This window comes from Pelophylax lessonae (genome assembly GCF_965119305.1).
Source record: "Pelophylax lessonae genome assembly, chromosome: 13".
NCBI lineage: Eukaryota > Metazoa > Chordata > Amphibia > Anura > Ranidae > Pelophylax > Pelophylax lessonae.
In genome coordinates, this window is record NC_138780.1 from 105,075,641 (window position 1) to 105,100,482 (window position 24,842).

General features: G+C 46.7%; 1 protein-coding gene across 1 annotated transcript in view; it reads right to left on the reverse strand.

The window, feature by feature from the left end:
* AQR (aquarius intron-binding spliceosomal factor) overlaps positions 1 to 24,842 on the reverse strand; it is a 213,882-nt gene that overhangs the window by 28,685 nt on the left and 160,355 nt on the right. Inside the window, exons 25-32 of the mRNA XM_082242923.1 lie at positions 22,491 to 22,626; positions 12,561 to 12,770; positions 11,597 to 11,734; positions 11,256 to 11,327; positions 10,764 to 10,951; positions 10,507 to 10,678; positions 10,159 to 10,329; positions 9,922 to 10,007 (exon numbers count right to left, since the gene is read on the reverse strand). Of these exons, the coding sequence (XP_082099049.1) occupies positions 9,922 to 10,007; positions 10,159 to 10,329; positions 10,507 to 10,678; positions 10,764 to 10,951; positions 11,256 to 11,327; positions 11,597 to 11,734; positions 12,561 to 12,770; positions 22,491 to 22,626 (1,173 nt within the window). The remainder of the gene's footprint in view (positions 1 to 9,921; positions 10,008 to 10,158; positions 10,330 to 10,506; positions 10,679 to 10,763; positions 10,952 to 11,255; positions 11,328 to 11,596; positions 11,735 to 12,560; positions 12,771 to 22,490; positions 22,627 to 24,842) is intronic.

Consider the following 24,842-nt stretch of genomic DNA (forward strand, 5'->3'; position numbering starts at 1 on the left):
AAGGAACCGGGATAGTAACTGAATCGAAGGAAAGGCGTACATCAGACGATACTGATGCCAAGGGGCCACCAACGCATCCGAGGCGGCCACCAACGGGTCGCGCGTTCTTGCCACGAACCTTTCCACCTTTCGGTTTAGCCGGGATGCTAACAGATCCACGTCTGGGGATCCCCACTTCGCACACAGCATCTGAAAGACCTCCGGGTGTAGGGACCATTCCCCCTGGTCCAGGGTTTGGCGGCTCAGATAGTCTGCCTGCCAATTCTCCACACCCGGAATGTGAACAGCGGAAATCGCCGGGACATGAGTCTCGGCCCAAGACAGGATGTCGGTCACATCCCGGGCCGCTCGAGCACTCCTGGTGCCCCCCTGGTGGTTGATGTAAGCCACCACGGTGGCATTGTCCGTCTGTACGCGAACAGGCAGGCCCTGGAGACGGTCCGACCACTGGAAGAGACAGAGTTTTATCGCTCGTAGTTCCAGCACATTTATCGGGAGGGAGGATTCCTCCTCCGACCAAGTGCCCTGGGCAGACAGGGTGCCCAGGACTCTAACCCAGCCCGACAGGCTGGCATCCGTGGTAACCACTGTCCACACCAACGGGCGGAAGGACTTGCCTTCCACCACCGACGGGGACTGGATCCACCACAGAAGAGCCAATCTGGTCCGGCGACTCAAGGAGACCTCCAGATCCAAGGACTGAGGAAGTCTGTCCCACCTGGCCAGGATCTCCGTCTGGAGAGCCCGTGTGTGGAACTGGGCAAAGGGAATTGCCTCGAAGGCCGACACCATCAAACCCAGGCCCAGCATGCAGGCCCTGAGTGACGAGGACGGATTGTCCCTGAGGGATCGGATTTCGTCCCGCAAAGTCTGGAGCTTGTCCTCCGGCAAGAATACCTTTGCCTGAGCAGAGTCCAGAACCATTCCGAGATAGGGAAGGCGAAGCGACGGAGACAACGCTGATTTTTGAACGTTGATGGTCCACCCGAACTCCTGGAGCGTCTGTACCGTGATGGACAGATCGCGCACAAGGTCCTGACTGGCACGCGATCTCAGAAGCAGATCGTCCAGGTACCCCAGGACCGCAATGCCCTGGGCCCGCAGCAGGCCCAGAACCGGTGCCAACACCTTGGTAAACACCCTGGGTGCCGAAGCGAGACCGAACGGTAATGCCACAAACTGGTAGTGGTCCTCCGCGATAGCGAACCGAAGGTACCGCTGATGACCCTCGAAAATGGGGATGTGCAGGTACGGATCCTTCAGATCTATCGAAGCCAGGAATTCTCCTGGACTCAAGGAGGCCACAACCGCCCGGAGAGACTCCATTCGAAACTTCCGAACACGCACAAAGCGGTTCAGCGCTTTTAGGTCCAGAATAGGACGCACTCTGCCCTCCTTCCTGGGCACAGTGAACAGATTCGAATAAAAATCCCCGAAACCTGTCCCGATGAGGCACCGGGACAATCACCCCCTGAGCAAGCATGTCCTGCACCGCTTGATGCAAGTCCTGCAGACGCCCGGAAGCAACTGGAGATTGGAGGGAAAGAATCTGTCCGCCGGCCTGGAAAGGAATTCGATCTTGTAACCTGATCGAACGATTTCCTGGACCCACCTGTCCGAGATCCGGAGCAAACCGCGCAAACGTCCCCCAACCCCAGAAATGGGTGAGGGCGCCCCTTCAGGCAGAGGAGGAGTGTCCTGCCGAATCGGCATTGCCGGACTTCTGCTTACCCGCCCAGGGTTTCTTTTGGCTGCCCTGGGCCTTGAAGGGCTTGCCCTTGGATTGGTTCCGAAAGGCACGAAAGAACCCCTGAGTAGATCTAGGCGCAGAACCCCGCTTACCACGGAAAGACTTGTTCTTCGGGTTCTGGGGTAGCATAGTGCTCTTACCCCCCGTGACGCCCTTCACCAGGGTATCCAACGCCTCGCCAAAAAGGCGAGAGCAAGCATAGGGAAAATCAGCAACAGTTTTCCGCGAGGACTGGTCGGCAGACCAGCTCTTCAGCCATATCAGTCGCCGGTTAAGTACCGCGACACTCGAGAGGCGAGCCACCAAGGGGGCCTCATTTAGGGCTGCATCAAACAGATTCATGACTCCTTGATGGATCTGGTCCACCATTTCCAGTCGTGCAGGCGGCAGGTCATCGGACACTAGGTTGCTTCTAAGCACCTTATCCAATCAGCCACCGCCTGAGCCACCATAACGGACGCGAAAACGGGTTTGAGCAACGAACCCGCCACCGTATAGGAATGGCGGGCTAGAGACTCCAACCGCCGGTCCGTGGGATCCCGGAAAACCGGGGTATCCTCAGTAGGAACCAAGGTAGCTTTGTTCAGCAAGGCCACAGTGTGATCTACCTGTGGAGGCACACACCATCGCTATTCCGTAGCCGGCGCAAAAGGATAAAGCAATTTGAACCGACTAGGTACCAGGAATGGACGTTTTAACGTGCGCCACATTTCATTAACAGTGTAATGGAATTCCGCTGGGCAGGGAAAAACCTGCGCAGACTTGCGGGTCCTGTGCGTCCCAAATGAGGACACAACGCCCGGAGGACAGGGCTGATCCTCTAAATGTAAGGTTTCCTTAACTCATCCATGGTCGACCATTCTTCGGGTGACCCTGGGGAGGATGTATCAACACCCTCCACCTCAGCCTCCCCCTCAGACCCCGGGGGGTCCAAGGATGAGCGGGACCCTGAAAAGGGCACGCTTGCAGCAGCATCCATATCCCCATCTGAATCAGACGAGAGAGACAGCCTTGGCCGTTTTCTCGCAGCCCGTTCAGACATCAGCATTTCCATATTTGCCACTAAAGTCGCAACCACAGCAGCCAGATCAGGTCGCAGCGGGGGCCACAGGAGAACTGGGACCCCCCACCAAAGCTGGAGGAAACTTGCTTTCCTGAGAATCCATGGCTCAAGATAATTAAAAACTACAGTGCAAAAAAGTAATGTACTATCCCCTTAAATAGCGCTGCGGAGTGCGCAGCCCACTGCTACTGTCACAGCTATGAAGACCCCCAAAAGGAGAAAGAAACTGAGCCAGAAGCAGTATGCAGAAGACTGAGAGACAGAGAGATACACTGCAGAGCCCGCAGATTGATGCTACCTGTGCCTGTGCTGTCTGAGAGGAAGAGGAAATGCTGCTGGAGGGGGCTGGCCATAAGCCAGACCCCAGGGAAAATGGCTGCCCCATAGGGATGCATAGGAGGCTACGCCAAGATGGCCGCCGACATGCGGCCGAACCGATCGTTCCACCGCCCACAAAATGGCGACTAGAGCTGGTAAAATAAACAGCTAGTAAAGTGAGAGAAAAAAACTGACATTTAAAAGAAAATCAAATAAAATATTTAGGAAGGCTGAGACTGAAGCCCCAGCACAAGGTAGCCTGACTATTGCTAAGCTAGGCAAACTAAAACTGAGTTGGGAGTGGTGATGCAGGGGGGGTATTGACCAGATGGGACAGCCCCCGTGGGTGTGTATATGCTAATGCCTTTTGACTAAGTCTATATGCCTAGCTATTCCTACGGATAGGTGGACAATACCCAATAGTGATGACTTAGAGGAGGCGGCGACTGTCGGAGGACGTAAGAGAAATTGGATTTTTGTACTTACCACAAAATCCATTTCTCGTTCGTTCATCGACGGACAAAGCGCTCCATAAATCATAACTAGTGGGTTATATTGCCTCCTCCAGGAGTAGAACTAGGCAGAACAAAAAACACATGGCTATACCCATGGGCCATCCTCAGCTGGTATAAAACTCCCTCTCTGCTCTAGGTAATCAGTTTAGTAGCAAGCTGTACTAGAAGTAACAGAACTCCATAAAGGGGTGGGTGCTGTGTCCGTTGATGAATTCAGAGACATAGATTTTACGGTAAGTACAAAAATCCCATTTTCTCTTTCATTCATCGACGGACACAGCGCTCCATAAATCATAACTAGTGGGAAGTCCAAAACCAGTGCCAAAAAGAAAATGAGGGGTAGGGAAAATAACCCAAGCCTAAACATAAGAGCCTTAACCAGGACACAGGAGCTCCATCTGAAAAACAAAGGTTTAAAAGAAAAAACACCCCTCAAGAGGGAACAGCCCCCCCTAAACATCAGCCTGCAAAACTTTTCGGCCAAAAGAAGCATCTGCAGATGCCAAAGTATCTACCTTATAGAATTTTGTGAAGGTATGCACAGGCGACCTTGCAAACTTGCAATATTGAAATTGAGTAGAATGGCCTTGACAGGGAAAAGTGGAACCTGACCTTTAATGGAATAGGTGGCTTGGCTACAATGTCCTCATTCAAATGGAAGTCAGAGACAACTTGGGGCAGGAATGATGGACAGGGACAAAGAACCACTTTATCCCTATGGACCACTAAATAGGGACTGCGACAGGATAATCTCAAATGGAGGTTTCTGGAGAACCGAAAGTACGGAAAGTACTAAATTTAAAACCCACGGCGGCAAAAGAGACCGTACAGGTAGAGCCACATGTCAAACTCCCTGAATGATGGAACAAACTAAAGAGTGCGTGGCTAAGGGTTGCTGAAAGAACATAGCCAAGGCAGAGACCTGGTCCTTGATGGTATTTAAGGCCAACTTCTGATCAACGCCCTGTTGAAGAAAGGGTAAGATCCGAGTCACAGAAAAGGATCAAGGATGTGCGCCAAACGACTCACACTAGACAGATTAAAACGAATTACCTAGAGCAGAGAGGGGGGTTATATACCCGCTGAGGACGGCCTATGGGCTTAGCCAGGTGTTTTTTGTTCTGCTTAGTCCTACTCCTGGAGGAGGCAATATAAACCACTAGTTATGATTTATTGAGTGCTGTGTCCGTCGATGAACGAAAGAGAAATATATGTTACGGTTTTAGACTAAGCATCATATCAATACAATGCTGGTAATAATTTGCACATGTTACTGCCCAATTTGCTATTGGTCCTGATTAGGGATTGTCCTAACATTGCCCATGTTGCCATAAACAGATTGAGGATGTCAAAAGCATCCTCTTCCACCTTGTGTATGCACCCCCAGCTGATTAGCCCAGCACAGACAGCTTCCTTCTGGATTCGTACCAAAACCCAAGCTCACCCCCCATAGTGATTAAGTCAAATTATCAGTAAAACACGTTGACAATTTTCGGATTGGTGAAATGGGGCGTCCAAATAAAGCTGAGAATATTATGAATACGGGTGGTCTAGATAGAATAGGATTAGATTTTGCATCTCTACTTTTAACTTGCCTGTGAAAGAAAAGTCTAGCATTATTCTTAAAAAGATTCCCTCCCTACCTATTCTGCATACACTATGTAATAAAGATCTGTGTATATACTTTTAATCTGCTCCTGTCCAGTTATATGATACTACAACTCCAGCTTCCCTGTGTCAGTGAGCGACTGCTGCAGAGGAAAGAAGCGAGAGCCAACAATGGCTGGGCCATGGAAGCCTATGGGTGATGTCACAGTTCCTGATTCACTTATTAAAAGGATCTGAGTGCAAACCTTTTTTAAGGGTAAGCAGAATAGGTAGAAGGGAATGTTTTTTAAGAATAGATACAGCCCTGGCCAAAGGTTTTGAGAATAACACAAATATTATTTTCACAAAGTCTGCTGCTTCAGTGTTTTTAGATCTTTTTTTGTCAGATGTAACTATGGTATACTGAAGTATAATTACAATAATTTCATAAATGTCAAAGGCTTTTATGGACAATTACATTACGTTTATGCAAAGAGTCAATATTTGCAGTGTTGACCCTTCTTTTTCAAGACCTCTGCAATTCACTTGGGCATGCTGTCAATCAACTTCTGACTGATGGCAGCCCATTCTTGCATAACGAATGCTTGGAGTTTGTCAGAATTTTAGTTTTTTTTTGTTTTTGTTCACCCGCCTCTTGAGGAGAGACCACAAGTTCACAATGGGATTAAGGTCCGGGGGAGTTTCATGGCCATGGACTCAAAGGTTCGATGTTTTGTTCCCCAAGCCACTTAGTTGTCAATTTTGCCTTATGGCAAAGTGCTCCATCATGCTGGAAAAGGCATTGTTCCTCACCAAACTGTTCATGGATGGTTGGGAGAAGTTTATCTTGGAAGATAATAGATAGGCGCCATCGCATAAAGGTCTATACCTATATACTAGCACTAATAATGTAACAATCAAAAAGTTACACAAATAATACATTGAAATATATAAAGTAAATCTTGATACAAACATTGCAAGTGTATTAAAAATCACAAAAATGTATCACACGTGATAAAGTGCATAAAAACATTGTAAAACAAAAAATACATTTCAAAAATCCATAAATGTGAATCATGCAGTGTGCAAAATAAAATTCATGAAAAAAAGTTGTGCAAAACACACTGAGTGTAAAAATATTGTTCAAAATTTGAATAGTAAATAATAAATATTTTGCACTCAGAATGATTCACATTTATGGATTTTTGAATTGTATTTATTGTTTTACAATATTTTTATGCACTTTTTTGTGATTTTTATTACACTTGCACTGTTGTTTGTATCAAGATTTACTTTATATATTTAGATGTATTATTTGTCACTTATTGATTGTTACATTATTAGTGCTAGTATATAGGTATAGACCTTTTATGCGATAGCGCCTATTATCTTCCTCTTATTTTGATTTGTATGTGGAGACACTACAGGGATTGGCTGCTGTCTGCTAAGTGTACATTGTCATTTTATTCCCTTCCTCATTTTCTATCATATTTCTGGTAGCGCATTGGTTTCCTATATCATCAGTCTCCTGGAGGATGTTTTTTGTTCCATTCTTTATTTATGGCTGTGCTCTTTGGCAAAATTGTGAGTGAGCCCACTCTCTTGGCTGAGAAGCAATTCCACACAATTGAAAGGTTACAGAATGCTTTACGGCTGGCATGACACAGGACTGATGGTAGCGCTAATCTTTTCTTCTCCGGACAAGGTTTTTTTACCTGATGCCCTAAACAATTGGAAAGGGGATTCATCAGAAAAAATGACTTTACGCCAGTCCTCAGCAGTCCAATCCTTGTACCTTTTGCAAAATATCAGTCTGTCCCTGATGTTTTTCCTGGAGAGAAGTGGCTTTTTTCCTGCCCTTCTTGACACCAGGCCATCCTTTTAAAAGTCTTCGCCCCACTGTGCGTGCAGATGAACGCACACCTGCCTGCTGCCATTCCTGAGCAAACTCTGCACCGGTGCCCTGATCAGTAGTACAGCCCAAAAACAATGGTGCCCATTTTGTCTTTTTTTTTTTTTTCATCCTACATAAAACACGCTAACACGGATACTAAAGAGAAATTTAAAAAAAAATCTGTAAAAAAAAAAAAAAAATGACCCTGACCTTGACCCAAACACTAACCCTGGCACTGACCTAAATCAAACCTTGATATAGGTATCCGTTTTGTGTTTTTTTAATGTTTTTTTTTTACACGCACTTTTTTTTCTCCTGGAAGGAGAGCGAGAGAGTGAGAGAGAGAGTGAGAGAGAGAGAGTTACTAAGTATCTCTCTCCTCCATTTACAAAGAAAGAAAACAAGGGGCAGGCTTCATGGTGACAGCCAATCAGAGGCTATCACAGCGATAAGGTGACCCGGATTGGGAGATTCGGGTCCTAATTGTTAGTACAGGGCCAGGGCTCTCTGTGAGACCCCGGTCTCTGTGCTGGAAGTGCACCGTGTGGCGCGCTTTTAAGCACAAAGGGAGATACGCAAATATGCGGCCCCACGGAAAAAAAAAAAGGCCAGTCCAATGGGGCCCCATATTTGTTTACGGTTGGCATGAAGAGGTTAATGTGTTGGTAAAAAGGGAATAGGCCTTTCTGAAAGTGGCAATGGCTGATAGACATGCACAGCCTAAAACACATCATAAAAACACATGGAAATTTCCTTTTGATGACCTGGAGCTGGACAAAGATGACAGAGCGATCTTCTAATTGAGGTGAAAGACTGAAACTACCTTAGGCAAAAATGAGTCCTGGGCCAAACCACAACCTAGTGCAAGACCAAAAGAGAATTCTGCTGCCAGTTCAGAGACTTACCTCCTAGAGTCCATAGCAACAAGGAAAACCACCTTGTTGGCAAGAGTGGGGAAAGGAATGTATTTAATGGAATGTATCTGCCTTTTCCAAATGATTTCAGGTCAGATGGCCCTCCAAGGTTGGTCCAGAACTGAAGGGCCAGTCAAATTGCTCAAAGCTGCACAATGTTTAGCGGCAGACGAGATTCTTTCAACCAAAAGGGTGCTCAGAACTCCTTCCTAGCAATATATATATATATATATATATATATATATATAGTTTACTTTAATGTTGGAAAATCATAAAAGGTACAAGAGACGCTCCTTAGCAAATGAAAAAGTAAAAAAAGTGTGTGGCATAAAAATGGTAGCCTAGCAAAAAAAAAAAAAAAAACATATGGATGAGGCTATTGCTGGTGATTTTGGTGCTGGTAATGGTTAGTAGTAATACTATACTGGTAACACATGGCAATCTGAACCAATTTTAACAAGCTTTTAATGGATCAAGGTAACACTCAGGTTGTATATTTTTAATAGTGATCGATCAATATCGTTTTTTTAACACAGATGCCGATATTTTGGTCATCGGGTATCGGCCATTTTTTTTTTTTGATGTCTACAGGTACTGTGGTGGAGGGATCTGGGGGTCTAAAAGACCCCAAACCCCCTCCTCTGCACTTAAGCATTCAAAAAGCCAAGCTTGTTTTGAATGCTGTAAGTTTTTTGAAATTGGCGCCGCCAGTACCCAGAAGTGATGGCAGCCTGAATTCAAAGAAATGGAGATCTGGGTTAGACGGCGGCGATGAAGGTAGAATTCCTGGGTCTCCCGGGGGGGGGGGGGGGGATGGGAGACCCGGGGAGCCGCAGAAGGCGGCGGGAGGGGGGGCGGGGACGTCCCCTCCCGCTACTTGGAATGACAGCCAAGCGGCTTCTCAGCCGCATCGGTTGTCATTACAAGACAGCCGACCATCGGCTATGTACACCGATACATGCCTGCAGCTAGAGGCATCAACCCGGTACAAGCACTTTCCCTGAAATATCGGCAATATCGGTAAATAAAAAGCCGATTCCGATATATCAGGTGAAGTCCATATCAGCCCTCGATATATTGGCTTTGCCGATAAACGGTCGATCTGTAATTTTTATTAAACGTATGGCAGTCGGTTCCATCCTTTTGCACCTTAAAACTGGTTGAATGTGGTTAAATTTACTAGAAAAATACTCTCTGCATGTTTAGCATTAGCCATGTCCATCTTACACAATCTTTCCCCATGATTGCTGGTATACCATTACACAGACTGCAAAGCATTCATCGTGACAGCTTCAGACAATTCATCTAGCCTGTGACACACCAGACTGACTTTATATAAACAAGCTGGAACAAAGAATGTACACAGTGTTGTAACTGGGATCTGGCATATTACACATCTCTGCTCAGAGCTTCTGCTAAACAATTATGTTTCAACACTTCAAAATCACTCAGTACTATACTCACTTTACACCACAGGCAGCTTAATGTCCACACAATATCCACACTATTACACACTATTACACACAGTGTCTTCCTTGCCATCTGTTTAACCCATACAATTGTATCTGTTAAAACTTCTACTCTAAGCATAACGGTCATGCTGGGAAAAGCAGTCCAATAGAGAATATAAACATTTTTTACACTGTGTTATATGGTGGTGTAATGCCAACCATGCTTGTACTCTGATTTGCAATGAAAAGTATGCAAAGAAAGCAGACAGTAACAAGCTGCAGCCACTTTGACTGCAATAAACATAGCTCAGGGACCTTTGCAAGTGTCTGTTTTATACCAGCAATATAAGCTGTGTGGCTGGAAAGACGGAAGAAGAATTTGGATTGCCTTTCTCATCTATTTTACATTTGCTGCCGCAGATCTCTTACCTCAGGTGACCCACAGCTTTGGTTCTGACAAGTGACAGGATGATATAGTCATTCTGTTGTCCCTGGAACCGATCCACGGTTGTGACCTGCAAATACGCAAATATAAACATCTAGTTTTTAGAGGGCAAAGCTCTAATTTGATGTAGAGAATGATAGCCTCAGCAAGTTATACAGACAGAAGCTGTTAATGTTTTAATAAAAAAAAAAAAGAAAAAAAGATAGTGATTTACACCTTACCTTACTTGGCTGTCCTATAACAGGGTTGTTGCCGCAGCGCTGGTTGATGATGTCACGGATCAAGTGCTTTTGTCCATTGTATGTGGTTAGGATACTGATCCGATTGGCCGGATATCCAAGTAGACGCATATACATAAACAAAGCTACTGCATACTCTGCTTCAGCCAGATTCTACAGTTTAAAGAACAATGAGTGGTTTTAAAATGCAAATTAGGACATTTCTAAAGCTTAGGTAGGAATGCATTCTGTGGTATAATATAAAAGATATTCATTGCACTCTGTGGTCAATGCATCACTATAAAGACGCATTTATTGCATTCACACTTTAGAATATGGCAGTAACATTACCTGGTAGAAGTATGGGTTGGGTTCAGACTCTCCGATTCCATTAAAATCATCTACATTTATAAGCTGGAAGTCATAAAGCAAGCCAGCGTTGGCAGTTCTAAACTCTGGCAGCAACTGCACATGAGGCAGATTCCCCAGACTCTTATAGCGCCAATTATACAGATTACACAAGCTGCAAAAAAGAAAGAGAGATCACACACCTGCAGACAAGTTGTAAAAGCAGAAGTAACTCTCTGTTAATATTAAAATAACCTCACCTGGCTCTGGCTCTTCCTTGGGCATCAAGGTCAACAGTTGGCACCCCTAGCCGCACAAACCTAGTAAAGAGTGACTGCTCCATGTTGGAGTATTTCTGAAAGGCCATATTCTTGATGACAGGAGGTAGCTGGTGGTGGTCTCCAATCATGATCCAACGTTTCAACCGACTAAAGCCATCCTCTGGATTCTGTGCATGAAAATAAATGCAGGGATTGGCCAAATGATTATTAATATTAAACAGTAAAAAAAAAAAGATGAAGGTGTTTAACTTTTAAAAATCTAAGAAAAATTGGTATAAATTAGTAAAATCAATATCAAATATAAACTGACAGCAAAAGTTGCCTTGATCCCATTCATTGACACCATAAGCAACAAAAAGGTTAACTCCAGGAAACCCATTGCAGTATATTCATGGGTGTAGAAGACACTCTCCAGAAGGACTATTATTATTTTTATAAGTTGAAGACAGAGGTCAGAGCACCGTACTGTACCTGCAGAAGGAGGGGGATGAAGGTCTCAATTTCAAGAATCTGAGCAGCTTCTTCCATCAGGATGTTATCGTACTGCAGAGAAAAGACAGGAACCAAGAGTCAGCAAGTATGCAAGGCAACTTCAAGGTGACCGTCTGCAGACGATGTACAAAACAGTCTGGAACTGCAAAAAAACTGGGCCAACAACAAAATAAAAAAAGTTGTCTTGTGGCCAATACAATCAGTTGTGCCAAAAATGTCTGAATGAAGCAATATTAGAGCACTTGGTACACAATATTGCAACTGAAAATCAGCATGCATAAGACATTTTCTAAGGCAAATACAACATTATGTTAAAATACCTTGAATCCCAAGTCCACTAGGTCATGGCGTTTAAGAGCTGCATGGGTGCAAGTCATGGCTATGATCTTTGCTTCCTTCACAAGAAGGTATTTTGAGCGATCCAGTCCACTGCGTAACAATTCGAAGGCCCGAAATTCCTGCAAAAAAAAAAAAAAATAAAAGTGCAGATTTGTAATTTGCTGTACTGGCTCTTCTACGGTTACACCTCTGCTTATTTCAAATGTGCTAAAGTGTCCGTAGCATGGAGGTGTTAGCACATGTTTCACAATATCTTCACAAGTGCACTGGACGCTCCAAACCATACAACTTCACTTGCTGGTCTCTCAAGTTGAAGAGCAACCTCCCTGGGCAAAATTAAGGCACAAGAGGCAGAAGGGAGCAGGCTAGAGGCCATTACTTGGATCCAATGTCACCATGCATATAACTGAGTGCAGGGGGTGTAAAGACACGTCTGCCTGCTCTACAACTGACATCACAGCATATTCAAAATACATACTGTAAGAACCCGGTTGCTGTGACAGCCTAGGTCTATTCTTCTCAAACAATGTGACATGCAAATTGTTTCACCATAAATATCCAGAGCCCCACAACCCCTTTATGACCATTAAGCAAGCATACACACTTGAAAATCAGCCATGTGATGCCATACCAGAGCACAGACTCAATAGTTACTTTCTTCCCTACTTATAATGCACAAGTACACGGTGTGTATCTACTGAAGCAATTGCACACATTGGTATGCTTTGTATAATTGTAAAGACCAGCCACATTCCAACAGCCATTGACCCAGCAAAAGTGTTGGGGGTCCAAGCACACTGAATCATTTTCAACTAATGATTGCCTTTAAAAGACAGGGATCACCTGACAATGCAAAGTTGCAAATCTCAAATATGTTGTCTTTTTTGCACAAGCAATTAGCTGTCCAGGAAAATAAATGGTTAAACTGTCTTTAAGAGCACTTGCCTCTAGCTGAGTAAATATCTTCTTAATGTGCCTGAAACAACCTTCAGCAATTTCCATGTCTTCCTCATAGGTTCGGCCTTTGAAGATAGGTTGAGGGGCATTGTAGAAGTATTGGTGGAAAGGGAATAGTCTGGCGACATCACTTGTGTCAGGAGTTTGAGCAGATTTAGTTTTCACTTTGCTCAGGTAGGCCTCCCATCGTGACATTATCTGCAAAGACATTTAAAAGTAATGCTATTGTAAAAACTCTGCAAATAAAATGTATTAACTGTATTATTCAGGTAAACACTACTGAATTCCTGCTTGAGGTAAATCCAGAATCATCTTTTGCTATCACAGTATGTTAAGCATCTAGATCAGGGGTCTTCAAACTATGGCCCTCCAGTTGTTCAGGAACTACAATTCCCATCATGCCTAGTCATGTCTGTGAATGTCAGAGTTTTACAATGCCTCGTGTGATCTGTAGTTCCGCAACAGCTGGAGGGCCGTAGTTTGAGGATCCCTGGTCTAGATACATGTAGTAGTTTAATGTGGATAAGTAAATACTATTTAAAATAGATTGAAACAAATAGTATGTTTTACAAAGCCCTTAGTGGCCATAGTGCTTAATTCAAAATCCTATTATTTTTATATATTACTTTTTGAATAACTGCAACTAACCTAAATCCAGTCTGGGGTCCCTGAATGCCCGACAACATGCTCTCCCTCTTTCACTTTGCAGAATTGCCCCACTAGGGAATGGTTATTGGAATTCAGGTACCTTGGGAGAGGGGATACGGATAGTACTACCATATTAGACATAATATTTAGGTTATATACTGGATATGGTATTACTGGTATACTGTCAATTACAAAAGTAAAGAACCTAGGGTGTTGCCGCTTCTGAGTTCCCTCGGTCCCAGCAGGATTCCTTCTCAGCATGAGGGGGAAGAGTGAAGAAATAAAAGCCAGTGCCCTACTCTCTGGATGCACTGATCAGAGTTTGGAAAAGCTCTGAAAAAAAAAAAAAAGGGGGATTTTTGCCCCCTACAAGAGTAAGACACTAGGCAGAAAAAAAAAAGACTTGGCTACGCCTATGGGTAGTCATAAGTGGTATATTCTCCCTCTCTGCTATAGGTCTTCAGTTTTGTAACAAGCAGTGTCAGAAGCATTACAACCCCATAGAGGTAATTATTCAGAACCATAGGGATGTCCCCAAACAGTGCCAAACAGGAGGGGTGGGACAACAAAAAATCCCAAAGCTAAACAAAATGGCCAACCAAGTAAACAGAAACAACTGGTAAACCAGGTAAAAAAAACAAAAAAAAAAAAAACACAACTGGAGCCTAACCTGCACACAATACACCCCCAAAAAGGGAACAGACCCTCTAAACAGCAGCCTGCAAAACTTTGCGGCCAAAGGAAGCATTCGCAGATGCCAACACATCCACCTCGAAGAATTTAGTGAAAGTGTGCACCAATGACCAAGTAGTAAACACAAAGAGAAGCGCTGATCTAAGAGTAGGGTTAAAAAGACAATGATGCATTTATATATATATATATATATATATATATATATATATATATATATATATATATATATATATATATATATATAGTCTCAGTCTACCAATACCCTAATAAAGTACAACAAACCTTGTATCATTTATTTACTTTACAGGACCCTTATGGTCTACCACATCTATGTAGAGAACTACCAGTAGTGAGTATGTACAAAATAATATATCCCCATAGAACATAGAACTTTACTGGCTCCCCTAAAGTTTCATGTGTTTTAGCCCCATATCTATTCAATGTCTTCTGCTCATATATATATATATATATATATATATATATATATATATATATATAATTTGTAATGGTTTCTGCTTGTATACATAACAATAATATTGGTTTGCTATACACTCTCTCACATAAGCTATGCTTACCCCTTCTAACCATCGATTGTAATGTAAGATATGAGTGGTTTTTATTTGTAACCATTTTACAACTGCTATAGATTGTACTCCGGTAGCTGTATTTTAAGCCTTTTTTGCTATGCACCATGCACTAATAATAATTTTCAGTACACCCGCGGCCCCCACTGGATGTGGATTGTGTGGATAGTAGGTGGAGCTGGCGAGCTGGCATTTCTTATCCACCGGCCCTGCCCCCCTGCCTCATAACCAGGGTCAGGATGGCCGCCCGGGAGGCCTGGTGAAGGAGCATACATGCTCCGAACGTGCGCTGCTGACGTCACATCTGTCAACCTGCCCTGCACTGGCTCTCTGTTCCCCCTGATAACATCTGGCTCTTCCCTCCACCCCCGGCCCCGAAGCTCCAGAATCCACTGGCGCTACGTGACGCCCCGTGGACAGGGCCGGCCTTTGGGGTGTGTGAGCTGTGCGGCCGCACAGGGCGCCATGGGCAACAGGGGCGCCGTGCGGCCATCACAGCTCGCAGATGATCAGGCTGCACAGCGGGAGGTAAGTGGCGACCACGGCCTGGACAGGGTTAACACAGGCCACGGCTTACTTCCCGCTGTGCCTCGGTCTCCTAGCTGCAGGGCTGAGCTGTGTATTTCACACAGCTCAGCCTCCGATCCACCGCCACTGACTGATCTCTCCTCTCTGCAGGGACGCCAGAGGAGAGATAGTCAGCTCCTCCTCCCGGCCCTTCTCCTCCTCCTCCCGCCCCGCCCACACTCCCGAGGGATGTGTGGGCGGGAAGTTTAATGAAAAAAGAAAAGCTGCAGACAGTGTGTGCCTCCCTACTGAGGTAAGTAAACTCTCTGATGTAAGAGGGGGTGATGTGTGGGGGGGAGGTCTCTGATGTAGGGTGGGCTCTGATGTAAGGGGGGTCTCTGATGTAAGGGGGGCTCTGTGTGGGGGTCTATGATGTAGGGGGGCTCTGTGTGGGGGGGGGTCTCTGATGTAAGGGGGGTCTCTGATTGTCGGGGGGCTCTGTGTGGGGGGTCTCTGATGTAAGGGGCTCTGTGTGGGCGGTCTCTGATGTGTGGGGGGGGTCTCTGATGTAGGGGGGGGCTCTGTTGAAAGGGTGGTCTTTGATGTAAGGGGGGCTCTGTGTGGGGGGTCTCTGATGTAAGGGAGACTCTGTGTGGGGGGTCTCTGATGTAAGGGGGGCTCTGTGTGGGGGGCTCTGATGTAAGGGGGGCTCTGTGTGGGGGTCTATGATGTAAGGGGGGGCTCTGTGTGGGGGGTCTCTAATGTAAGGGGGCTCTGTAGGGAAGTCTCTGATGAAAGGGGGGTCTCTGATGTAAGGGGGGCTCTGTGTGTGTGGGGGGGGGGTCTCTGATGTAAGGGGGACTCTGTGTGGGGGGTCTCTTATGTGAGGGGGGCTCTGTGTGGAGGGGTCTATGATGTAAGGGGGGCTCTGTGTGGGGGGTCTCTGATGTAAGGGGGGATCTGTGGGGGGGGGGTCTCTGATGTAAGGGGCGCTCTGTAGGGGGGGTCTCTGATGTAAGGGGGCTCTGATGTAAGCGGGGCTCTGTGGGGGGTCTCTGATGTAAGAGGGGGCTCTGTGGGGGGCTCTGATGTAAGGGGGGCTCTGTGGGTGTCTCTAATGTGAGGGGGTCTCTGGTGTAAGAGGGGGCTCTGTGAGGGTCTCTGATGTAAGGGGGGGGGCTCTGTGAGGGTCTCTGATGTAAGGGGGGGCTCTGAGTGGGGGAGGTCTCTGATGTAAGGGGGGGCTCTGTGTGGGGGGTCTGATGTAAGGGGGGGCTCTGTGTGGGGGGTTCTGTGTGGGGGACTTCTAATGTAAGGGGGGCTCTGTGGGGGGTCTCTAATGTAAGGGGGGCTCTGTGGGGGGACTCTGATGTAAGGGGGGCTCTGTATGGGGGGTCTGATGTAAGGGGGGGCTCTGTGTGGGGGGTTCTGTGTGGGGGACTTCTAATGTAAGGGGGGCTCTGTGGAGGTCTCTAATGTAAGGGGGTCTCTGATATAAGGGGGTCTCTGATATAAGGGGGTCTCTGATATAAGGGGGTCTCTGATATAAGGGGGTCTCTGATATAAGGGGGTCTCTGATATAAGGGGGTCTCTAATGTAAGGGGGTCTCTAATGTAAGGGGGGCTAAGTTATTAGTGATCATAAAAAAGAAAAGTCAAATAAAGTGAAAAAAAGTGCAAGAAAATGTGCGGGGGGGCGCCACAGGATTAGCTCGCACAGGGCGCCTAAACACCTAAGGCCGGCCCTGCCCGTGGACTCCAGGCTGCCCCTAAGATGGACCCACAGGATGTCACCTACTACATGCCCCTCTCACTTTGCCTGTAAGTGCATTCAAATAAAGTGTATCATTGCCTTTTTAACCCTACACTTAGATCGGCGCTGCTCTTTGTGTTTACTTCCTCCTTACAGAGCCCTTCCTACTCTGACAAGCTGGCTGCCATTCCACCACCATACAAATATTGAACTTATTGAACTTTCCGGAACTGTTCAAGACTGTGTATAAGATCCTATACATGTGGGCGCTATGTACTGCCCTTTTTTTTTTTTTTTAACCCCCCCACTCACCCCAGTAACTAATGCCGGCACAGACCTATCTAAAGCTTGTCATATTCACTCTTTCACCGATTACCAGGTGGCCGCTTTGTAAACCTGCGCAACTGATGCCTGATGACGGTAGGCCCAAGAACCACTAAGTGCCTGAGTAGAGTGCGCTGTTACAGGGAAAGGGGGCTCCTGACCCATGACAGAGTCACTGTCTGCCTGATCCATCTTGAAATGGTCACAGAAGAAGCAGCCAGCCCTTTACTTGTCCCGTCCGTGATCACAAACGGTGAGCCGTACCTCCGAAAAGACTCCGTTGGTGCCAGATACACCCGAATTGCCCGAACCACATTCAGGACATGCAAAGCAAATGCCTTAGGATGTTTGGGCCTGGGACACAGGGAACGTAACACAATGTCTTCATTCAAATGGAAATCATAGACTACCTCAGGAAGGAATGACGGACATGGGTGAAGAACCACCTTATCTTTGCGGACCACCAAGTAGGGGGTATGACGAGATAACCCTGCCAGCTCCAACACCCTGCTGAGGTGATAGCAACCAAAAAAAACACCTTCTGGGACAGCGTAAGCAGGGGAATCTTTCAAATATTTCCAAAGGGAGGCTTCTGGAGAACTGAAAGCACCAAGTTCAGAGCCCAAGGCAGTAGAGGAAACCGCACCAATGGAGTCAGAGGTCAAACCCCTTGAATAAAAGGTATGCACCAGGAAGTGCGTGGCCAGGGGTCGCTGAAAGAAGACTCCTGGCCTTTGATGGAACTCAATTTCAATTTCTGCTCAACATCATTTGGAAGAAATGTCAAATCTGAGCCACTGAAAAAGAAAGCGGGTGAACACCACTCGACTCACAACATGAAAAGTACACTTTCTACGTACGATGGTAGATCTTCCTAGGAGGTAAACATCCTAGCCTTCAGCAGTGTTGGGATCAACGACCCAGGTAAACCTCTATCTTGCAGCACCTGGCTTTCAAACAGCGTTCAAAGCCAGCGACTGTAAAGCAGGATGGAGGATCAGACCTTGGGACAGTAGATCCTCCCAGAGAGGCACTCTTCAGGGGATGTCGGCCACCAATCGCACCAGGTCAACATACCAAGCCCGGCAAGGCCAGTCTGGGGCCACTTGAGTGACCGGAATAACTTCTGCCTCAATCCTGTGCAAAAGCAGACAATACTAGCCCCACATGCCACCAGAGCTTCTGTGGACTCCTGTGACCTGAGGAGGATCCCGTGACCTTGAGCATCTGTGACGTCTCGTGACCTCGCCACAAACCTTGGTACCATTTTGTGGAGCCAGGACGCCAACAGATCCACCTCAGGAGCAGAAGAGATATCGGATGACTAACATCTGGGTGAAGGGACCACTCCCCTCAGTCCAACACCTGCCAACTGAGATAGTCCGCCTGACAGTTTTTCACTCCTGGAAAGTGTACGACGGAAAGGACCGGGAACAAAGTGTTCTGCCCACCAGAGGATGCCGGCTACTTCCAGGGCAGCCAACACACTCTTTGTTCCGTGCTGGTGATTGACATTAGCCGACTGGATCGGTTCCCGGGAGCCCCCGAAGACGATTCGTCCGGTGATCCAAGCACAGCCTGATCGCCCGAAGTTCCAAGATATTGATCAGTCGTCTGGACTCTTCCAGCATCCAACAACCCTGAGTGGAGCTCAGTCCTAGGACATCTTCCCACCCGGACAGACAGGCATCCGTGGTGACCACTGTTTAATACAAGGGGAGAAAGGATTTGCCCCGCCAAAGAGCCGGGAAACGAAGCCACCAGACCAGGGACTCCCTGGTTTCCCAGCTCAGCCTAATCAGATTGTCCAGGGACCTCGGACACTTGTCCCATTTTTACCAGGAACTCCCTTTGAAAAGACCTCGTATGGAAACTGTGAAAACAGAACCGCCTTAAAAAAGGTAGATACCATCAAGCCCAGCACCCAAATGCAAATCAAGAGGGAGGACCACCTGCCAGACAGCAGTAGATGAATCACAGCATGCAACTTCTGGAGTTTGTCCAGAGATAGGCACACTCTGGCTAGAGCTGAATCCAGAGAAGATCCAGATAATCCAATTTTTGGATAGATTTAGAGCAGACTTCTGGTAATTTAGAAGCCAACCGAAATCTCTCAGGGACTGGATAGTAATCTCCAGGTCTTCCATCAAGGCAGTAGAAGACTCTGCTCGCAAGAGGAGGTGGTCTAGTTATCCAGTACCGCAATCCCCCGCTGACGTAGCAACACCAGAACCGGAGCCAACACTTTTGTGAAGACCTGAGGGTAACGCTATGAACGGATAATGCTTCTCTTCCACAGCGAAACAGAAGAAACGCTGATGTCAGCACATATTGAAATGTGCATGTAAGCATCCTCGATGCCAATAAAAGTAAGAAAGTCCCCCTGATGAAGGTATGCTACCACTGTGCGAATGGACTCCATTCCGAACTTCTGTACCTGCACAAAGTAGTTCAGGGCTTTGAGGTCCAGAACTGGACAAACCTTGCCCTCCTTTGGGACCGTGAACAGGTTTGAATAAAAACCCTGAAACTGTTCCGATACCGGAACCAGGACAATCACAATCAGTCCTGGGACAGACACACATTGGAAGGGAAGAACCTGTCCGGAGGGCAAGAACAAAGATCTCTCTTGTAACCAGACAGTATCACTTCGTGGACCCATTTGTCATTTACCAAGGGGGTCCACGGGCCCGGAAACCAGCAAAGACATCTCCCCATCAAAGTCACGGGTGAGGGCGCACATTCAAGCCAAAGGAGCCTCGTCTGCGGGTCTAGAGAATCCTGCTCTCGGCTTGCCATACCTGGGCTGCTTGGAACCTGCCAAGGAGGTCTTAAAAAGTTCAAGGTCAGTGGACTCTGAGGGGTAAAAAAAACGTTTTGTGAGCTGTGAAAGATGGACCATGTGTGCGACGGGGTTCTTTTTACTTTTCCAGACTATGGAAGAAAGGTATTCTTTCCCCCTGTGAGACTCCGAATGATGTCATACAGGGTAGTCCCAAACAGACGATCGCCTTAAAAAGGGTAAATCAGTCAGAGCTTTTTTAGAAGTCTGGTCTGCAGACCAACACTTAAGCCACAATGCACGTCCAAGCACCACTGCCAAAACAAAAAGCTTAGTATCAGGGGAGCCGCATCCAAAGAGGCATCGCAGACAAACTGCAGCCCCTGGACCAACTGGTCCACCAAATCAGCAAAGGCAGGGGGAATCTGCTCACCCTCTAGGTCACGGCGCAAAAGCTTAGCCCACTTAGCGTTTGCGATACCAGGACAATGGCCAGGACTAGCCTAAGCACCGAGCCAGCAATAGAGAACATAGTGCAGCCACACTAAAGGACTTTGAACAGATGGGATAAATTAACCGCACTGACTCGGGCACTGGGACAATCCCTCCACAAAGACAGATCTTGCACAGCCCCGTCTGGGAGAACAATTTAGTGGATCAGCTTGTCGGGAAAAGGGGAAGTCCACGTAACTGGAAACCAGCCCCCTTTCCCCCTGGGGGTGAGGGAAAAATTTCAGGCGGAGGAGGACCTATTGGCGGTCTTAGAGGGCTTCTGGGGCCAGTGGCGTTTGCCGCCACCACCCGTGGGTGTCCTGAAAGGTTTGGAGCTCTTAGTTGAAGAAACTGAAAAAACTGCTTGAGTGCCAAGAAGCTCCATCCAGCCTTCTAGCGTAGTTACTTTGCCTTCTTGATCATACCATCCAGCGTAGCCCCAAACAACTGGACTCCCTGAAAGAGGAGGTCGGCCAAGGCTGGTTTGGAAGTTTGCTCAGCCGACTAACATTTGAGCCAAAGGACCCACCCAGAACAACCGCCAAAAGAAAAAATGTGGGAGAAGTGGGGCCATGCCAAGGATGGGGGCTATTAGGGCTGATGCCCCCAACAAGGTGGTGCAGCACAGTTTACCCAGCACCAACCCCCCTTGCTCTGCCCAACTGGCATGAGAACCGGGCTGTCTGGCTGCGAAAAAACATTTTTTTTTTTTTTTTTAAAGGAGAGCTCAGGCACAGCAGCCACCAACAAAATGATGGCTGTCCGGGGTCACACAAAAATGCCTGACTGCTGCAGCCAATAAGGGCCACTGCTAAAGGCCAAACACAGCAGGGGGTGGGTGCCCACTGCACATATGGGCTGCCCAGGGCATGCCCCTCCGCCTCGCAAGTGCCACCCACAGCGCCATAGAGGATGGCTGCCCACAGTCAAGATGGCAACACCAGAGCTAGCCCAGTAGGTCACAAAGCTGCGGCCTAAATTAGCGGCCAGCATGACTGTGTGGTGCACTATCATCTGTGGGCCCAGTGGGAGGCACAGGACCAGTCCTCAGCCCCAAACATGCCCCAGCTCACGGCAGCTGGACCAAAAACACCCCCAGGGGGGCACAGAAGCAAGCTCACATTGCACACTAATCCCCCACAGGGAGCGTCCAACCCGCTGCCAGCCATGATAGGATGTCCCAGGGCAGTCAACACTGCCCCCGAAGCCACCACCAGCCCGCTTAGAGACATGCGCCCAACGAGGGACCCAGGTAGGGCAAGCGATCCCCAGGGCCACATGCAAACCCCACCTCTTGGGGGGGGGGGGGGGAGTAGACCACCACATGGTCAGGAGGGGAGGAGAGGACCCCGCAGGACCGACTGCCCCAGGGAGTACCCGCACCCCAAACCACATCCAGAGATGGAAGGGAGGGGGCATTTCTACTTACCAGACCACCCAAGCGTGCGGATACAGCTCCCGTGACAGATCCTTCCCTGTTGGCCAGGGGTAGCACTGTGACACACACTGTAGGCGCCTGGTCATATGTGTCCCCCAAGATGTTGAACTCGCTGGCCGCCCTGGTCCATGAGACAACACTGAGTGCGGAGCTAGCAGTCTGTGCTCGTTCGCTAGTCAGACTGGGATGACCACTGGACCTAGATTATCCAGCCTGTCGCCCAGCCTGACTGTTGTTTGAAGATCTCCGCAGGAAAAAATCCAAAATTCCATTAAAAAGGGAAAAAAAAACCTGTGGGACAAGCAGAAAAACAAGTCTATACTCCTGAACACACTAGGCAGAAATGACTGGAGGCCTATGGCAGATGGACATAAATCCCCTCTCTGCTGAGTCTTCTTTTCTTCCTAGTGTCCTAATCCTGTAGGTAGAACTATAAAACCCTGTTTGGTAATGGATATAGGATAAGAAGCCGTGTCTTTCAAAGAGAATTTTTTTTTTTTTTTTTTAACATTAAAGGGATTTAAAGATTTGATAATTCCACTTGATGTATCACATTTATCCACATGTATAATGTGATATACATGACAGGGTAATAAATCAGTCCCCGAGCTATACTTTGGGATTACTGCAGTTCACTGTAGTAGACTGGAAACTGCCAGCTGGGCTGGAAGACTAACAACATGAGACAGGTCACTTACCTGATACAAAAAGAAATGGCCGGCCGTTTCACAGGTATAGGACACATCTCCAGGGACTCCCAAGCTCTCCTGCAGACGTCCCACTTCCTTAAGCAGCTCCAGCCGGCGTGCTAACACATAATTTACTCTTCCATACCTGGCAACACGGATAAATTGTTACTAACACACTTATAATGACTTACCACAGGAAAACCATTACAACATAAGCAGAAATTGTAACTTTACATCTGGGAAGACTACATAGTGGAGTGCAGAGAGTTTTACAAAGCAAATACAACACCAAGTATTTTTTTTTTTTTTACGTAAAGTGTATGTATTCACAAAGTATTTTTTACAGATTTGAATAGAGTGGGTAAGGCTTAGAATTCCTGTTTTTATTGTCTCTTGAGCCCCACAAGATAGCTTCACCCCTCACAGTGAGCATACCCCCAAAAATGTTTTCAGGGTCAGAGTTCCATAGCAATGGACCATGGTCCTGGAACTGTGCAGCACCCTACAGCTGACTACAACCAGTTGTAAGTGCCAAGGTGAGTGCCCCTGCAGGAGCTGTTCCCGAAGCAACTTAACAGGCTTCCCCACGGTGTGGGGTCTGGGTATGGCACCCAAAGTTTTACTAAGGCTGCGCCTATTTGAATACACTGCTTCTATTTGTGGTATTAGAACACAGTGAAAGAAATAATTGAAGAATCTAAAGATAAAACAATAAAATAAATTAGTTAGGCTAAGAGTGATTTCTCTGCAAGGAAGAGGAGGTCCCTCACCTTAGAACTCACAGGTGGGGTAGGGTTACAGCAAAGGTCATTACCCAGCAGATTTTAAATAAACATGTTTTTTTTTTTCCTGAAGTCCTTTTTTAAGGCCCCTTCCACATGGGGCTGACTCCACCAGGAGCCCACCTGATCAGTGGGAAATCTGTCCACGGATCCCCACTGAGCAGGCGGATGGCTGGTCTATGTCCGCTCCGCTTATGCAGAGCAGACACAGCCTGTTCTCCTCTATGGGTGGTCAGTTGTAAATAGACTGCCTGTCTGTTTACACCCGATGGCCATTTGATTCGATCCACTAAATGGATGGGAAACTATCTCCATCTGTCTGTTTTTAGCAGATATATTTGAATGTCGGCAGGTGTAAAACAGACCCTACAAGGATTCTATATAATATTTGCATGAGGGTTATTTCTTTCATTACATATCCTGCATCCATTAATACCTTTTTGGTGTGTATCTCCTATGCTGTGCTTGAGACACATCCCCCTACATTTGCACATTGCATACTGCCACTGAGCAGAGGAAGTTGTTACAGAGCACAGCTATCAGAGATCTGACCAAACAGCTTGTTACTTAATTTACGGGCTTGAGTCCGGACTCTATTTTTATTGTGACAACGTTGTCATTTTTACATGGTGTTTGGTGGAGGCAGTGTTTTTTTCATGAATATTACTTAATAAAGTCATTTTCTAGTAATTATACTTGGATCTTGAAGGTACCTTCTATTCTATGGTTCCTATCCATGCTTTCTTATTATATTTTCCTTGGAATAGCTCAAGGTACATTGACCCACGTCCAACCGGACGAGTTAATGCACTAGACTGGTGGTTTCTACTACCAGAGCACCTCATATACTGGTAGCAGTATTGTGCAACAAGTTTTATGTAAACAGACACGTTTGTTTACCTCCGCCGCTCCATGGAGGAGAATAGAGGGCCCAATCAAGTCCGCCTAAAGAGAAACGGACAGGCAGACATTATCGGTCTGCCCATGTGAAAGGGGGCCTGAGATATGACAAACAATTAGGAGGATGCTTACATTTTTATCATGCCCACAGAAATGTGAATTTCTGATGTTTGCTCGCATTAACTGCTGCATAAAACTACAGTGAACCTTATAAAGCAGCATGAAGAACATATTCCGTATGGAGGCGTAAAATATTGTGCCAAGGTGAAAAAAATTGGATTTTTTACTTACCGTAAAATCCATTTCTCTGATGTTCGAAGGACACAGCTCCTAATCTTCTTAACCACTGGGTTATACTGCCCCCTACAGGAGTAGGACACTAGGCAGAAAAAAAGCTTGACTACACCTATGGGCAGTACCAGGGATTATACCCCTACTTTTAGTTATAGGCACTCAGTTTTGTTTCAGGCAGTGTCATAAGAAATCACACTCCATCAATGATCATCAGAGAAATGGATTTTACAGTAAGTCAAAAATCCCATTTTCTTTTTCATTCATTGAAGTACACAGCTCCTAATCTTCTTATCCATTGGGATGTCCCAAAGCAGTGTTAAACATGAGAGTAGGAACAGCAGAAAAAATTCCCAAGGCTAAACCATAGCCAACCAGGTAACAGGAG